The sequence below is a fragment of the Artemia franciscana genome, chromosome 19 (genome assembly GCF_032884065.1).
Source record: "Artemia franciscana chromosome 19, ASM3288406v1, whole genome shotgun sequence".
Classification (NCBI taxonomy): Eukaryota; Metazoa; Arthropoda; class Branchiopoda; order Anostraca; family Artemiidae; genus Artemia; species Artemia franciscana.
The window spans coordinates 1,400,584-1,419,195 of NC_088881.1; the positions used below are offsets into that span (position 1 = coordinate 1,400,584).

General features: G+C 35.9%; 1 protein-coding gene across 1 annotated transcript in view; it reads left to right on the forward strand.

The window, feature by feature from the left end:
* Positions 1–16,313, forward strand: part of LOC136039150 (serine/threonine-protein kinase 17B-like) — a 53,597-nt gene extending 37,284 nt beyond the window's left edge. Inside the window, exons 7-8 of the mRNA XM_065722638.1 lie at positions 10,900–11,079; positions 14,590–16,313. Of these exons, the coding sequence (XP_065578710.1) occupies positions 10,900–11,079; positions 14,590–15,055 (646 nt within the window). The 3' untranslated portion in view covers positions 15,056–16,313. The remainder of the gene's footprint in view (positions 1–10,899; positions 11,080–14,589) is intronic.
* The last annotated feature ends 2,299 nt before the right edge of the window (positions 16,314–18,612 follow it).

Genomic DNA, 18,612 nt, shown 5'->3' on the forward strand with positions numbered 1-18,612 from the left:
CGTAGAAAACAATGACAAAATCTCTGGATATTTCGGCCCCATATACATTGACCGTCTTCAGCAGATAAGTCAAAATATCCAGAGATGAGATGTTGGTATTGTTTACACTATTAAATAAAAGGATTTGTCCCTATTAGACTGTAATTTGTACGTCATGGAAAGACAGTGTGGTCTTTGAAAATGCCTAAATTGTTGGAGAATTTGAAACACAACATTAAGTCTGCGCACTGCGCAACACTTTTACTGCGCAAATTGTATGCCATAAAAAGCAATTTCCTTTCGTTCCATGAAACCAGAAAAAAACTGTTGAATGTTCAAACGAAAAGTGACAGCACTGGAACACAGCCAGTAAAATGAAAAGAGTAAACTAGAAATATTTTCATAGAGACTTCCTCTCAGTTAGACAAATTCAAAGAAATATGTAGATAAAGTCCGCCGGTACAATATGATATGACAAAGCCTAAAAACAGATAATAAAATGGAAGAGTTATCCTATTCTTGAGTTATGTTTTCAACGCTACTTTTGAGTTACATTGTTTGATCCAGGAACTCGAATGTCACCTCTGTACCCTTGCAACCTTCGAACTCCAAAGTCTAGAAGCCGGTAGGGTGACCTTGTCCGGAAATTTTGAAAAATACAACTGTCCCACCCTGTTCATCGTAACACATACCCATAGAAACCCAGACAAGACAGAATCTCAGATTTGTGCACATACACTAAATATGTTGACAAGACAGAATCTCAAATCTGTGCTCCACATAAATTTAGCTATTGACCTACTGTTGTTTGTGCAAATGAGCCTCTCTCTCTCTCACTCCATTCTCTCCCTCCATCTCTCTCACTCTCTTTCTCTCTCCCTCTCTCTTCCCCCTCTCTCTTCCAGGTGATCGACATCCTTGTTTCTTCTTTGGTCTTAAGATAATTAGTAGTTTCAGTTCTTTTCCATGATAAGTTGTTTCTCCTGGTTTTAAATCTTCTTTAATGCACTTCTCCAAAGTTGATTGCCTTGCAGATTTGTGCAGCTAACTTGCAGAGGGTATCACTTCAAAGTAGCTGGGTGATACTAGTGAGGAATGGGACACGAATGTTTCGGTTCTTTTAAGCCAAATATTACTAATTGTAATTGTATGTAGTCTTCAGTTAGGGGCTATACTTGCAGAATTTTCTCTGTTTAAATTTCTTATCAAAATTTTCTTGTAAACATTTTGACAGTTCATTTTTTTATGCAGTAGAATTACAAAAATTTGGAATGTGCTCGTTAGCTTAAGGCGTGTCAAAATAATACGTTTCAAATTTAAAAATGGTCCAAATGTTACCTTTAAGCTTTGAAAATTTAAAATGCAAAATATGTAAAATAAGAACAATCCACTTTTTTAATTCAATCCACTATCATAAAATCAAAATTTTAGTTGAAAATATTAGCGCCGTTCTAGTGCCGTAAAATATTTCAATTTTTAATAGATATTACTTCAACCCATGGATAAGGGTATAAAAATGCTAACCCCGTTTTTCTTCTTTTTTTTTATTGTAGGGTTTAAAAGGTTTGAGTAATTTGTTCATAAATATTGCGCCGACTGTAGAAGTAGTTTATTACCACTGCCAACAGTTTAGAAGTTTTTTCGATACTTGTCTGTTAAACGAAACACACCCAAAAAGTGAAATTAGGTTAATCCTAATGAAGTTTACCGAAATATAATAGTTATAATAGTATAATAGTTTAGAAACAAAATTATGGAAACTAAAACAGAGAATTATGGAAAGCAGGCCGTAAAGAGGTCAGGCCAGGCCAGGAGCAAATAGACAGGGTACCAGGTAGAAATATGGTGTTTTTGCTAGGAGATTTTAATGCCCAGGTTGGTAGAAATAGGGATAGATGGTATCCTAGCCTAGGTAATTTTGGTGTTGGAAATGAAAACAGTAATGGCTATAGGCTTTTGCAATTTTGTAGGTATAACAACCTAGTTATAACCAATGCGGTGTTTGGTCACAAAATGGCCCATAAGTTGACATGGTATTCACGTGATGGTAAGACAGCAAACCTTATTGATTATGTTATTGTAAACAGAAGACTAGCAGGATCAATACAAGATACTAGGGTGTATAGGAGTGCCGTTATTGATGTTAAAAGTAAAGATCACCATCTAGTAGTGTCTAAGGTTAATTTAAAGCTGAAATTTCGGAAGAGTAACTCCCTCCCGGGAAGTTATGATGTTGGTAGACTTCAGGATGAAAATTTGAGAAAAAAAATTCCAGGAACAGTTGAGTACTAAACTTGAGGGTTTAAAATTTGACAATGTGGAAGATGGATGGAATAATTTCAGAAAAACAATTTGTGAAGTTGCTGATGGTGTCCTAGGGAAGAGTGCTAAGACAGCAACTAGGAATATTAGTGAAAAAGCTTTAGGTTTAATAGAGAGTAGAAGGGGTTTGTATAAGAATTATCTGAGCGATAGGTCGTATGAAAACAAAAGGAATGTAAAGAAAGTGGAGAAAGCATTAAAATATGAACTAAGGAGATGTGAAATGGAGGCGATGGATAAAATTGCTGAGGATCTGGAAGATGCGACTAGACGGCATAATAGTAAAATATTATACTGGCATGTTAATAAATTGAAAGGGAGTAGCCGATCCGGACTAGTCCCAGTTAAAGATAGAAATGGGGTCACAATTAGTGATAAGGAAAAAGTTAAAGAAAGATGGGTGGAACATTTTGAGAATGTGCTAAACCGAGATACAGTTGCAGGAAAAGATATAGATGAAAATGAAAAAGTTTGTGATACCTTGGATGTGAAGGAAGATTTGTTTAGTGAGGAAGAATTAGCGACAGTACTAGAAGGATTAAAAAATAATAAGGCCCCAGGTGCTGATAGTATGATTAATGAGTTCCTTAAATATGGTGGCTCTGAGGTTAGGAATAAGCTACTGAAGATTATGAACATGATTTTTGAAAAGGGGGAAGTACCCAATGATTTTAGGAAAACCTTAATTAAACCACTGTATAAGAAAGGTGACAAGAGTGAATGTCGGAATTATCGAGGCATTAGTCTGGTCTCTGTAGGTAGCAAATTACTGAGTAATATGATACTTTTTAGACTGAGACATGCTGTAGACAAAGTTTTAAGGGAAGAACAATGCGGTTTTAGAAAAGGTAGAGGATGTGTCGACCATGTTTTCACTCTTAGGTTAATAATTGAGAAGTCCCTTCGTTGTCAAACACCTTTGGTCCTTAGTTTTATCGATTATGAGCAAGCTTTCGATTCTGTTGATAGAACAGCGTTAACAAAGGTCTTATCGTTATATGGTATACCAGAAAAATACATTAAAGTGATTTGCGCTATGTACGAGAATAATACTGCTGCGGTTAAGGTAGGAAATGAGGTTAGCAACTGGTTTTGTATTAAATCAGGAGTTAAGCAGGGTTGTGTTCTATCCCCCTTTATATGGATCATTTTTGATGGACTTCGTCTTAAGGAGCACAGGAAAGGCAATTGGAGACCATGGAATCAAATGGGGAGGAAGAACGCTCCTGGACTTAGATTATGCTGATGATTTAAGCATATTAGATGAAAGTGTGAGCAAAATGAATGAATTTTTAGAGGTTTTACGAGTTCAGGGTGCTAAAATAGGCTTGAAAATTAATGTTAAGAAGACTAAGTCACTAAGGTTAGGAATAAGTGAAGATGAACAGGTGACCTTAGGTAACGAAAAGATTGATCAGGTTGGGAGCTTCAGTTACCTTGGTAGTATTATTAGTAAAGATGGTGGGAGCAGTGAAGATGTTAAAAGTAGAATAGCTAAAGCTCAGGGTGTTTTTTCACAGTTAAAAAAAGTTTGGAAGAATAGAAAGATAAGCCTACAAACCAAGATTAGAATATTGGAAGCTACAGTGATGACAGTGGTCAAATATGGCTCTGAAGCATGGACACTCCGAAAAGCAGATGAAAATTTACTAGATGTTTTCCAGAGAAATTGCCTACGGATTGTTCTGGGTACCCGGCTGACTGACCGTATTTCAAACAGTAGGTTGTACGAAAAGTGTGGTTCAATCCCGCTTTCTGGGGCTATAATGAAAGAAAGGTTGAGATGGCTAGGCCACGTTCTACGGATGAAGGATGACAGATTACCGAAGATTGTCCTTTTTGGCCAACCGTCTGGGGCTACACGGAAAGCAGGTCGTCCTTGTCTGGGTTGGGAGGATGTCATAAATAAGGATTTAAAGGAAATGGGAACTTCCTGGGAGGGTGTAAAGAGGGAGGCTTTAAATAGATTAGGTTGGAGGAGGAGCGTGCGTAGCTGTGTTGGCCTCAGGCGGCTTGGTGCTGCAGTGAGTTATTAGTAGTAGTAGTAGTAGTAGGCCGTAAAGAACACAATATATAAAATACCTAACCTAACTTGGGTTCGAATCCCAGTATACCCAATTCTTCAGTTTGGGACGGGGGTCAGTGGCGTGACTCTGTCACGCCAGCTCCCTATTGCACTTCCTGGCTGCAGGGCCAAGAAACGGAGATCAGTACCGCCGGTACGGACTGTAAAGTCTAATGCCGTATCCTTTACCTTTAACCTAACTTAACCACCTCTATATATTAAATATTTAATTAAAATATACCTACATCGTCGTTTTTCTCACTCAAAATAAGCAAATCCTAACCGATCTTAGAGAGGCAAACCGGTTTCTGTCAGATCTTACACAGCGTAATTGTTGAGTCTGCTTCGTTTAACAGACCAAGTACCGTTTTTTTAAACAGATTTTGACTTTAATAGGTTTCAACTTGTTTTTTTAAAACCTGTGGATAATTTCCAAATTTAAGTAGCCGTAGTTCAAGTACAATGGTGTCAATTCACGAAATTTGGGAGGAAAGAAGTAAAATGTGTTTTTCAAAATCTATATTTATTCAACAAAGAGTGATAAACCTAAAAAAACTAAAAAAAAAAACCTCAAATGAGGTTTATTAAATAAATATAGAACACAGACCTCGCCCCGCTGCTCGCGGGGCTCTTGGACTAATACGCTTCGCTCTATAGGAAATGTTACCTGTAAGCAAGCCCACTTTACGCATTTTTAGTTTGCCCCATGGAGGAGGAGAGTCAATCAGAAATGGATGCGCTCCTATAATTACCATTTCTAAGTACTATAGTATAGAAACTATGCTGTCAGCTTGACGAAACTAATCATTTACCAATACCTCCTCAAAAAAATATTTTTCAAAATTTAGGAGGGAGGCGAGTGCTTTCTATATTAGAGTTTTTAAGTTTTAAGTCTTATTTCACCAGAAGAGGTTTGCATTGTTTTACTTCATTAACCTTAGTCAGTGTAGTCTCAGATTTTATTTGCAGACGGTGTTGTGTTTACACTGTTATTGGGTAAATTGTGCGCCAGGTAACCGCGGTTTTTATTCTGAAAATGGTTTACTGCTGTTCATGAAAACGGAATAACCTGTGTAGTACTGACACGGTAAGTGCTGCGATTATACTATAATTGCGTGCGTTTTGCGCCATTAACAACAGTAATTAAAACTCAAAATTTTATTTTGATGTTGTAAGAGCTTCAGTTTTGATTGTACTATAAATGCAGGGTTACAAGTTGAGTTTATGTTAGTTGAGTAAATGATTAACATTTTTGTATGAATTACAGTTATCTCTTAATGTAAATTTGTTTGGTTTGGAATCCCAGAAATATGAAAAAAGGGACTCAGAACTTGTTTTCTATTCATCACAAATTCTTGTTACATTTTTAGATTCGCCATAAAATGTTTGATCAGTATTATCTTGTCATTTCCGGTTATATTCAGGGAAGGAATTAAAGCAATGAATAATAAAAAAAAATTGATAATTTTATGGTTATAGGTTTTCTTAAAAAATAGGCTATTTAAGGTGCTGCAACTTAATAAAAAGAATGAACCAAATAAAGTCCCCCTCTTCGTATACATCGCTATGTGAGCAACATTTCTTTAAATTAAGCACTATATCCAGGAAACATTTTATCTATTTTTAAAAATAATTTTAAAATGCTTGACTGTTCTTATTAAACTTTGCTGTGCAACTAAAATATCCTGAATTTAATCGTTGTACCAAGGTCTTATCCAGGGGAGAGGCTAGGGGTTTGAAACCCCCCACCCCTTCCCCCCTGAAGTGTTTGTCCGACTTGTGAAAAACGTAACAAAAATGAATATAAACAAATTTTTGATGCCTTTGAAAAAATTGTACCCCCCCCCCCCCAAAAAAAAATAAAATCCTGGATACGGCCCTGCATTGTACTGAGTAATATATTTAAACAAACGGAAATAATTTATGTTTTTCTGCATAAGGGATTATAGGTTCTCCTTTCGCAAAAAGGTGAAAAAGAAAGCGGGTTACGGTATGTCTGAAAAATAAATCGAATATAAAAATTTTGTAGTATTTTGTAGAACTTCGAAGTATTTCGTAGGATTTTGAAGTATTTTGTAGCATTTTTTATAGAAAGCAGTGTGGAATCAGCTGTTACGTTTCATTATCTTATCCTTTGGTTTTGAGTTGAGGTTAGTTCTGACAAAAGGGGGTAAATGTTCTTGATGAATTACATCTAGCTTCACTTTGGTGTCGCTTTATATTATCTGGCAAGAATCATCTTCAATTTTTTAAATTAAGATACAAAAATTTACTCAGGCATCCTCTAATGGTGTCAATTGGGGGGAAGGGATTCCTCTTTCTTGAATAGTTTAGGGGATATGGAATTGTTTTAAGACAGAGGATTTAAATTTACTTTTCAGAAGGTTAAGGGGAGGGGATAAAATTGATTTTTTATTCCTTTCAATGAAAGCAGAGGGTGGTAATAAAAATGGGGGTGATTGTCCCCCCACCGTTGAATCCCTTGCCGGGACCAGACTTGGAGCAGGATATCCTCGAATGGAGCGGAACTTGGTTGCATCATTTACTTGCCCTAATAACTTTTCCAGAAAGAGTCGTTTGATTATTTATAATATTACAGTTGTCAGTGAATACGCAGGAAGTCTGTATTCATATAACAGAATTTAGTTGAATGAGAAATCAAATTTCTCGACGTCTAATGTAACATCATTGCTAACCCACGTGAAAACAAGCAAAATTTTGTTGACCGGAGAAATGTAACCTAACTAATTTATTAACTCTGATCCGAAAGTGCAGTGAATTGAATATTCATTGAATTCGTATATTCGAAGCTGAAGTGAATCGAAATCTTTTGAAAAAGACTCACTTGGATACTGGGGACTATGATTCGTTGCAAGGCCCTCTGTCTCGAGTAACTGTAATCCTTGGGATGAATATAGCCAAGAAACTGAAGGAGCGTTACGCTATTGTGTTCGTATTCTTTTACTTAACCGCAAAAAATGGTCACTTGTTGAGTGCATTAAGGAAAGTGGTTTACAGATCTGTTTGTACGGTGCTTTGCGGGTTGTGATTTTTTCTGGTGTGTAATAAATATGCTGACAAATGCGGAAAATAGAACGGTGCTTCTCTTTAACTTATATTAATTTTCCAAACTCTATATCATTAGGTCATGTGTTTGACAGAACAAAGTGGGTAAGTTCACGAACTCAGGGGCACTTTCGTACTTACTGTAGCTCTTAGTAGCAAGTTTTTGACACGGATTTTATTTCCATGGCCAAATAAGCAATATTTTGAGCTTGAGCAGCCTAAGCCTCAGGCATAATTGGGGGCTTTCACACATCTGCTGTCTTTTTGGGAGACGATAGCTGCTTTATCGGCTTCATCTCCGGAACTGTACCCCGTTTACCCGCTGCAGTCATGGTAGCTGCATAAACTAGTGAGTTCTGTGTTTGACAGAACTCAGGGGCACTTTCGTACTTACTGTAGCTCAGTAGCAAGTCTTTGACACGGATTCTATTTCCATGGCCAAATAAGCAATATTTTGAGCTTGAGCAGCCCAAGCATCATGAATAATTGGGGGCTTTCACACATCTGCTGTCTTTTTGGGAGACGGTAGCTGCTTTATCGGCTTCATCTCCGGAACTGTACCCCGTTTACCCGCTGCAGTCGTGGTAGCTGCATAAACTACCACTGTAAATTAATAGAGCAGACAGGTAGTTTTGTGTTGTGATATGTTAGAAGGGGAATTACGCCTTGACTCTAATCACCTCAATTTAGTTTCTTAATAATTTCTTACTTTTCATTTACAAAATTTTAGAGAAAAAAATGGGTATAGTTTATAAAAATTTTGTTACAGTTTTATTTAAATTATACCCGTTTTTTTTCTCTCCTAAATTTCATACATTTTCCAAGGGCTACACTCTTTATAAATTAGAGTCCTCTAGAGGTTTGCATGATTTTTTTAAGCATTAAAACTCGCAAAAAATTTCAAGTATAATTGCCATATTTGAGCTATCATTTCTGTCCATTAGTAGTCCATGTATAAATAAATGTCTTAGGAAAAGCTTAGACTAAGTGCGTTTCAATAAAATCCATGGCATGATTTACCAAAATTATATTTTTGATCTACTGTATCAAATGTCCAAGAAACAGCGGCTGAGTCATACCTGGGACCCTTAATATCTGCACTTGTGAATAGGTCATCCTGTCCAAAACTAAAAGAACATGTATGAAATAAGAAAGCTTTGTACAAATTAAAGGGGACAGTTGTATAATACAATATGATAGAAGAGATATAGCGAGGGTCTTATCCTTTTATGGTAAACCAGGTAAATACATTAAAGGGATTAGGGCTAACCACAGATGCGAATTCGTACTAAAGCAGGAGATAGGCAGGGTTGGATTCTATCCCCCTTTATGTGGATCATTTTGATGGACAGGAACACGGAATAAAATGGGGAAGATAAAATTTTTCTAAACTTGGGTTTTCCTGATGAACTATATTGAGTGGCAATTTAGCCACTCAATTTAGTGGAAATTGAATGATTTTAATTTTGGTAATTCTAATTTTAGGTCTGTTGGTGTACTTGCATACGTACTTTTAACAGGTTACTCGTCGTTTGGTAATTTTAGGTCTGTTGGTGTACTTGCATACGTAATTTTAACAGGTTACTCTCCGTTTGGTAATTTTAGGTGATTATGGTAATTTTATCTTAGGTCTGTTGGGGTCCTTGCATACGTACTTTTAACAGGTTACTCGCCGTTCGGTAATTTTAGGTAAAATAATATGAAAAAAACTTCGTTATCTTAAAGAGTTAAAGAGGCTGCGTCCCAAAGTCGAACCTTAAAACGTACAGGAATTAGAAAAGGCAGTTGGGGGGCTGCCGCCCCCCAAACCCCCCGCTTTTAAAGACTCTTTTGTACAGTTTTTTTTTTTGCTAACCCTCTTTTAATTAAAAATAATTGAAATGAATGAATAATGGAATAACTTCGAAAAATGTTAAACACAAGAGGACAGGAGAACCATTGCGCCGAAACTAGTAATTAGTAACAATGAAGTCCCCCCACAAAAAAAAACTTGTCCAAAAGAGTCTTTAAAAGCGGGGGGTTTGGGGGGCGGCAGCCCCCCAACTGCCTTTTCTAATTCCTGTACGTTTTAAGGTTCGACTTTGGGACGCAGCCTCTTTAACTCTTTAAGAAAACGAAGTTTTTTTCATATTATTTCTGTACGTTTTTCTACAATCCATGGTGGATGTAATTTAATAATTCCTGTACTCCTCGTGGAGGAATTAGGAGAGGAAGTTGGGTGGCTGCCGCCCCCCAACCCCCCCGCTTTTAAATCATTGTATAAAATAGAAAAAAAAAATAGATAGAATGACCGAAATGTTTCTTTTGCTCATAAGAAGCTAATATTCTGTTATCTCTCAAATGATAAGCTGTCCAGGTGTTATCAAAATTTTTTTGATGTTGTGAAAAAAAACCTCCCGTAACGGACTTGAACCCTTGACCCGAGGATTAAAAGTCTCACGCTCTACCAACTGAGCTAATAACTTGCATGTGTGTAAATATAACTTCTCAATAGCTTTTAAAAATTTCAAATTAACATGGGCTCTTATGGAGAGAAATCCGTTAATTAAATAGCTAATGGGTGGTTTCTGGAAAACAGGGAAGGAGTTATCGGATCGAGCTGAAATTTTGCGGATAAGCTCCTGGGCCGTAGGGGACCTTAACTTGTGAATTTCAGCCCGATCGGACAACGTTAAAAGGGGTGGGGGGGGGGGGGGGGGTTGGAGGGTCGAAACTTTCGGGGGGTTAAGATTTTCCTACGAAACTTTCATGGGCACTTACTCGGAGAATTCCGCATCGAATGAGTCTTCGTACACCCAGATCCGATGTCGGATGTGACCTGTAGGCGTCTAGGAAAAAAAAGTAAATGAATTTTAAGTGGCTATGCGTGGTTTCTGGAAAACAGAAACCACGAAATGAATTTCAGCCCGATCGGACAACGTTAAAGGGGGGCTTGGGTTGACAGGTCGAAACTTTCGGCCAGATTTTCCCCATGAAGAAAAAGTTGGAGGGGGATGAAATTTTGCAGGTTTCTTAGTTGGAGCTCGGGCTACGAAATGTATCCCTCCCCATCCGTCTGCGACCACTGGAACCGAAGATCGCTTAACATTGTCGTGTGTCGCCTCTTTATAGAGGCACGAGTGTGCCTCCTTGATTCTAATTTTAGGTATGTTGGTGTACTTGCATACATAATTTTAACAGGTTACTCTCCGTTTGGTAATTTTGGTTAATTTGAATTTTAGTTCTGTTGGTGTCCTTGCATACGTATTTTTAACAGGCTACTCGCCATTTGGTAATTTTTGGCAGTTTTGGTAATTTTAATTTTAAGTCTGTTTGGTGTACTTGCATAGGTATTATTAACAGGTTACTCGCCTTTTGGTAATTTTAGCTAATTATGGTAATGTTAATTTTAGGTCTGTTGGGCTCCTTGCATACATAGTTTTAACAGGTTACTCGCCGTTTAGTAATTTTGAAAATTTTAATTTTAGGTCTGTTGGTGTTCTTGCATACGTACTTTTAACAGGCTATTCGCCATTTGGTAGTGATAATATACAAGAGACGTTTTGTAATATTGGCCAAGGAAAGCTGGATTTTCCTGATGATATTTTCGATGGAATTTCCCATCTTGCAATTGATTTTATTCAAAAAACTGTAAATATAGATCCAAGGTAATTGCTTTGCATTTTTTTATTATTATATCAAGATATTTAGGCCTCGTAAGTGTTTTAGAGAAATTCTGTCTCCTCGTTTCTTATTGTTTAAAAGACGATATACTGAGTGTGAGTGAATGTGACAAGCAACTGATATTGCTCGTTAAGCATTAAATTTTCATAGTAAAATAAAAGCTATTTTTTTACAAACAATCAGGAATCAAGTTGCACTACACTTTACTCTTTTAAAAGCATGGGAAGAAATCGAAGACTACGGTGATGGCACCGCTCTTCAGTTCTGTGAAACACAATCCCGATAAAATTCGCAAATTAAAATTTGCACCTGGGTATGACGTCCACCTTCTGACGAAAATGTCCTCATATGAATCAATTTTCATTTCTGTTCCGGATCAGAATGGGAAAATTTTGTTTTTTCCGGCTGGAAAAACTGTGTTTATAATAAGTAGATGCTTTCAGTTTATGCTGGATAAAAATACACTATTTATATTCTTTTCAGATATATATCTAAACCACCTATCTTTTATTAGGAACATTCAAATATTAAAATATACATTATTATTTTTATTTTTATGTTGAGTGTCACAATATGTAATTCATTAAGGTAAATATATAGTTCTTAACGAATATGTAATTCACTAAGCTACCCACCAAAAGTTACGAGCCTGAGGAAGTTTGCCTAATTTCCAAAAATAGAGTAAAATATCCACCAAAAAGGGGTATTAATTATCTCTATGAAAATTATAATTGTCTCGATGAAAATTAGATTGTCAAATTCAGTATATTAATGATGGTATTTCATAGATTTTAATCCACTTTTTACAAAAATGCGAAATTTTGTTGTTGTTGTTTTTTTTTTTCGAGAAATATGACTACGGATGCGTTTTTTTTTCACCAGGGGGGTGAACCAACCCTCTCAGAAAATCTAGAGAGGACCCATTTAATGGGAAATTTACAGTTATGGTACCCGCTTTACACAGCAAAAGAGAATAGGCCACAACGGGATGGAACTTCCTGCTTTTTGAGGCCACAATAACAATTTAGGGCCCAGAAAGCTATGAAGTAAAGTTTTTGAGGTAAGCAGCCAATTTGGAAGTGTGGGAAAACTATATATTTGAGCTTTCCAGTTACAAAAGCCATACTACTATGCGGTGGAGCAATTTTCACTAATATGCGCGTAGTTCATACAAAATAAACACTTAATATGGACAATTGGTTTAAAATTTCATCAATCCACTTTAGTCTTTAAAAAATCGATTAAATCTTTAATTAATTAATAAAATCTTAAAAAAATAAATCAAATATTTATTTTAAATATTTATTTTATTTAGTTTTAATAAGTTAATAAAATCTTTAAAAATAAATCTTTAAAAAAATATAATTGCACATTAGTTATCATGGTTTAAGGCAAGTTGGTCTTTGTATGGGTCAGGCGGAGGGTGTTTAAAACCCCAAATATGGATTATCCTGCCCAATTTCTCAAACTTTTAATGAGCTTTCAGATAAATATGTAAAGAGGTTTTAATGGGGGGGGGGATATTTAACCTCTAATTTCCTTTCATTCTGAGGAATATGTTTGACTAAGCTTCTAGGTACTGCGGGGTGATACGCCCCACTTACTGGAGAATTATTTTAAGTTTGAACAGAAACATTACATTCATACGCTCACTTCTACAAAAGTGGGAGAGCGGAAGTATATGAGCGCTGCCAGGAGCTTTTTCAAGGAAAGGGGTAAATACTGCCTGGGGATATTTAAAATTTTCCTGCTTTCACACATTTTATAATGTCTTTTTGTTTCCTAGTCTAGCCATCTCCCCCTGCTGGTGTCCCTAAAAAAAGATTTGCTCAAATAAAACCCTTGACTGTGAAAATCATGACTCGAAAATTTGTTTTTCATATTTCAGACCTAGACCCCCACCCCCGCTCCTGAGAAGTATTTGAAGGGGTGCTCTTGCTTTGGATCATTATCATTCTTGATACATTGTTATTTGTATACTAAACTTTAGTGTAGAGAAATGGAAATTCAAGGAGGGAGGGGTAGCCTCCTTCACATTTAAGAGAGTTTTGAATCTAACAGTTCTTAGTGTCTCACTTTAACTAAAGAGCCACCCTTGTCTGTAGAAATTGAAGCTCTACAGAACAAAGTTATACAAAGTGACAAGCAAAAGTTATACAATGTACGAGCAAAGTCTACTATTTAGGCTGATTCTAAATAGGCTGATTGCTTAATTTAAATGCTACTGATCCATAGGTATTACCCAATGGAAATTTGGATAATTTTTCAACAAAGCAGGCTAAATTCCCCCAAAGGTGAGTGCAATATTGACGAAGGAGACACAATGAGATTCAACGTGCATAAGAACCTTAAGGCCACTCTACAAAATCTGAAATTTCTTACTTTTGCAGAGAAGGGATCATGCGTGCATCTTTTTTTCTTTCCCCAGGGGTGACTTTATCGACTCAATAGTCGTAGTTCATTGTGTAAGAGGGTTCATTTAGATTAAAATTCAAAGATTGTGCCGAAATTAAGTATTAAAAGAGATCACGCCACCGGAAAGTGCCAAATTTTGGTATTTTCCAATGTTTGAAAAGTGACATAAATCCTGGATACGATTAGAATTTTGATTGCGGTTATTTTTTTTGCTTGACAGATTTTTATAAAAGTTTGAAGTCACGAAAGTGAACTGCAACATGAAACAGTGTAAAACATGAAAAAATTGGTTTAATCATTGGTTAAGGTTTCAAACAGCATTTCAAGTTTACAGTCGTTTAACGTCAAAATGGAGAAACGTATATTCTATGAAACGTCTAGTCTATGAAAAAATGTGTCTTTAAACGTACTGCATCAGGAAAGGATCATCAGTGTCGAAATTTTCTGGTGAACCAGTCAATCGTTACTTACTGACCTTCTGAAGCGCAGTAGATGAACATACCTTAGTCACATCCTTCAGATACCAGAGGGCCGACTACGAAACACCGTTTATGAGTGGTACACTAAGGGAGGCGTAAAGAAGGTTGACCAAAATACACTCTACGACGGTAGTACGTCAGGGACGCAGAGAAGTGCGGAGCTGTCTCTTCAACCGCAGTAGAAGGGCGTCGCGGCTGCAGCTCAGCTCCAAGAGCAGCTCAGCTCACCAATCCTCTGGTGAGGATTCTTGCACGCCCCTTAAGCAGTTCCTGGCTCTGGACGATCTGAGGTAAGGTAATTAGTGTCCAGGAAAAAGTTGTAGAACTTGATAAAATTATTTAATAAAAAGCTGCATTAGATTTACATAAAAAAATTAGAATAGTATTTTAAAGCTGTATCTTATGAAGCAGTAGTTCCATATGGAGGGCTTCAGCTTTGAATATCTTGTACTGAAAGCACAAAAATAGTTTTTTTTTTTATACTGGTATGAATTATTTTTTTTTATATGCTTTCTTATTTAGATAATAATTGTTTTATGCACAGAACATTTTTCAGTGTACATTTACTTGTTAAAAAAAGTTTTTCTTTTCTCTTTGCAGGGAAAGATTAAGTGCATTTAGTTGTTTAGAGCATAGTTGGCTATCAGGAAAAATTCAGCGGCCGCTACCTGAAGTGCCTCAGCAAGTGCCTCAAGTGGCAATTTGTGATGTTGAACACGCTCCTGCCGATAGTGCCACACATAATCTTGATGAAAATGACACACAAACTGAGCCGGTAATTGAATCAGTATTTAGTGATGATGGTGTTGATAGTGGTATTGAAACATTGAGCAATGATTCAGGAAATTTGCCCGGGTCTACTCGTTGTGATTTGAAATTAGACATTCCAGAAAGTGCAAATGCAACCGGTGAATCTTTGCAGCGAATGACCACGGGACATGTGACCAAATTGGTCGAAAAGTTTGAAAGTGCTGGACATGCGTCACGTCGCTCAAACGTAGAGCTTGGGAAGGAAAACTTAGTTTCGCCTCCACCCCCAGCTAAGAGAAGAGAAGTCAAGTTTTGACCCTTCGAAAGCTCAAGGATATTTAGTGTAAAAGTAATCGTCCAATATATATAAAATTATATAATCAAAAATTTATATATGGGAGTATAAAGGCTAAGCGCCATCTTTTTACTTAAAGAAAGATCAAAAAGAAAAAGTAGGATTGAATTATTATATAACCTGATTTTGACAATTCCTCTTGTCATTGAAGGTAAATTAAGGAATTTTCTGGGATGTAACAAAATGGTGAAGTACACAATCGAACTTTCAGGTACTCAGTTTTTCTTTTTGGGTCTGTAGGAGAGGGGTTCGAAAAAAGGTTGTGCCCAGAGGAGAGGAGGGGGTTGAAATCGTCGTATTATTAGTACATTTAAGACGGGTATTTAGACTTGTTTTCTCAGGCCTTCTATAGAAAGGAAAACGGATCACATAAACTCATAAAAAATATTTGCTCCTCCCTTCTCTTTGAAACCAATCCCGAGTTCAATGTAATTATTGCAATTAATTTTAGAAATTTTGTCTTTATTAAGGAATTGCAATTATTGAATTGCGTTCAATTGCTCTTATTGCAACCTATTAAATTAGTTATTTATTTATTGTACGTCAGAGCTCAATAAGCAGCAATTTGTTCTTTATTAGATAGAAAATTCTTGGTATATTTATCTATCTAAATAAATTAACCTCTTAGAACTTTTTTTAAGGTCCTACCGAGCTTCAAGATTTTAAAACTTTTTTTTTAATTTTTTTTGTATTATGTTTATTTTTTAGTATAGTTTTGGTACAATAGGGACACCATAGACGTATAGAGAAGGAAAGTTAAACCACTAGACTTCAACCATTTCTTCCAATTTGCAAATTGCTTGCGTAAAATTAATTTAGCTGTGTAAACAGCGTTCAATGGGGCATAATAATTACGCTTATTTAATAAATAACTGCAGCTAATTATAATAAGCAACGAACAATAGTTATTATAACAGTTGTAATTAATATTGAACATGGGACAAATGTTAGGTATAGCTGGTTTGATTGTACTGATTTGAAATTGGTCTCAGAACCGAGAGGCAGTCTAAAGACAGAAGGAAGATATATTCCTTTTTCTTCTAAGGAAAATATTTTATCTCTGATCATCCAAGTAAAAAAAGATACCCCTGCCCATATTTTTGCCATAGAGATATTATTAAAACTAGTGTGTGTTTTAGAAAACAATTATCACTAATAATTATTAATTAATTGTCATTACCTTATGTTTGAATAGCAAATAAAGACAAAGCTCCTAAAACCCCATGTCTATCTATCCTATTTTACGAGCAGTTTTCCCTCCCTGTCCCCTTAATATTATTCATGAATCCTCTGCTGACTGAAATTTGGGACCCCTGAAGGTTGAAAATCTTGAACATAAGCAGGAGATGTTTTAAATTGTTTGTCGAAAGATCAGTTGGATTCAAGCCTTTTGATAGCTGTGTAGTAAATTTTGGACTATCAATTACTACGCATTCAATTCTATGTGTTCTAGCAGAAAAATTACAATAATAATTTGCAATTCAAGAAGATGGAATTAATGTTCATTTAATAAAATCGTTCACAACAAGACGATTTTTCGTTTTAGGATGTGAAAAAAAAAACAAACAAAACAATCTAGATAGGCCAAGACTTTGGGAAAATTCGCTAAGGTCCTTAAATAATTTTGGAAAAACATTTTCCATATGAATGACGTCACAGATACTTAAACGTCCTATACCTTTATAATTTTACTTTCTATAGCGAATAATTAAAAGGAATTAAAGTTGATGTGCGATAGAGATAGTCTTTCTTTCACCGAGTGATGCTAATACTGTCGACCAATCTAGACATATAATGGTCCAAACTTGTCATAATTTTGGGTTATCCCTAGTTTGGGAGCGAAAATAATAACAAATAATAAATTATTACCAATTGTATTTGAGATAGGGAACATGTCCTTTACTTTACTCAATTAAAAAATGCAATCAGTTCATATATAAACCAGGTATCGGCTAAGAGAGGAGGGGGGGAGCAATAATGTAAATATTTCTAGCTTGTTTTTAAGCAATATAACAAATATTATTCAGATTTTAATATATGCGTGAGGTTGGATTTAGCGAAACCTGTTCCTTCCCAGGGCACAACTTTGAATTGATTTGGTCTCCCTTGTCTTGGAGTTACTATGACGAGTTAAATTAACTGTTTGATTACAGCTCAAAAATAACTAGCTGGTGGTTAGGTTTTGTCGTTCTAAGGTCTATAAGAGAAGTTAGACAATGCATAGTGCAATCCAGGGCTAGATTTGTATTGATTTATGTGTTGTTGTTTTTTCTTTTATACATATATCAGCATCCTATTTGGTAACATTAGGGTTTGAATTGTGTTTAATTTAGTTGTGGTAAACTATGATTCCACTTTCTCGACAGAAAAAGTAACCGGACTTGCGAGTTTTAAAAGCAAAAACGATTACATATGTTATTTTATGGTCTATTTATGTCACTGGCTCCTAAACTGGGTTTAACCTCACAGCCAAGGCGCTCTAACCAATAGTTGAAGTTAAATATTCAAAATGTAACCAAAAGCTGTATTCTTTTTTTCAATCAATATTGAAGTTCAACCAATAGTTGTATTCAACAATAGTTGAATCATTATAAACGCAAAGTTAACCTATATGAATAATTTTTTTTTTGCAATACGGGGACAGGTGGAATAATAATGAGAGAAAAAAAAAGGTTCTCCATAGGGGGGGGGGAGAGTGGCCAACAAGACGAATCAGAAACAAAACAACGGTAAAAGAAGATAAGCAAGATAACTCACAAAAAAGAAAAGATCAAACAAACGAAGACAAAACAATAAACAAATAAATACTACAAACGAGAAATAAAATAAGATACTAATCTAGAAGGTGTCTTCAACCTTCCGAAGCCTCCTAGAAGAAGCTTCACCTGGTAGGCGAGCAAAAAATACAGTGACATTTATGTAACTGGCTCCTAAACTGGGTTTAACCTCACAGCCAAGGCACTCTAACCAATAGTTGAAGTTAAATATTCAAAATGTAACCAAAAACTGTATCCTTTTTTTCATAAGTGTGTTTTGCCAATTGGGATTGTTTCTATTTTGTTTACTGTATTCCATGGTCGTAAGGAAATGGTTCTTAATTAGTTTCAGCCATGCTCCGCCAAAGCCTATAAACATTGCCCCCCCCCCACCATTCTATAACGTATAACTAATATTGTTCTTTTTTTTTCACTGATTTGCTTTGCAAAAAATGTTTGTTGATAAACTAATTTTCTTAACTATCTTTTATGCATCTCAGACGGGCCACTTTCTCTTATTATTATGTAAATATGGGAAATAGAGAGTTGAAATGTATTTCCTGAGACAGTTGACATCTTTAAAGATCTTAATCAGGGATAAACTGTTTCCTTAGTAAAGAGAATGGTCTCAAGAGAAATGCCCTGTTCAACCTTATTGTTTATTAGGAAAGGAAGTGACAAATTCCTCCCACGACCCTAATACAAAACTGACAAACATACACTAAAATCAACACGGAGGAATTTAACAAATCAGTCTCGTTT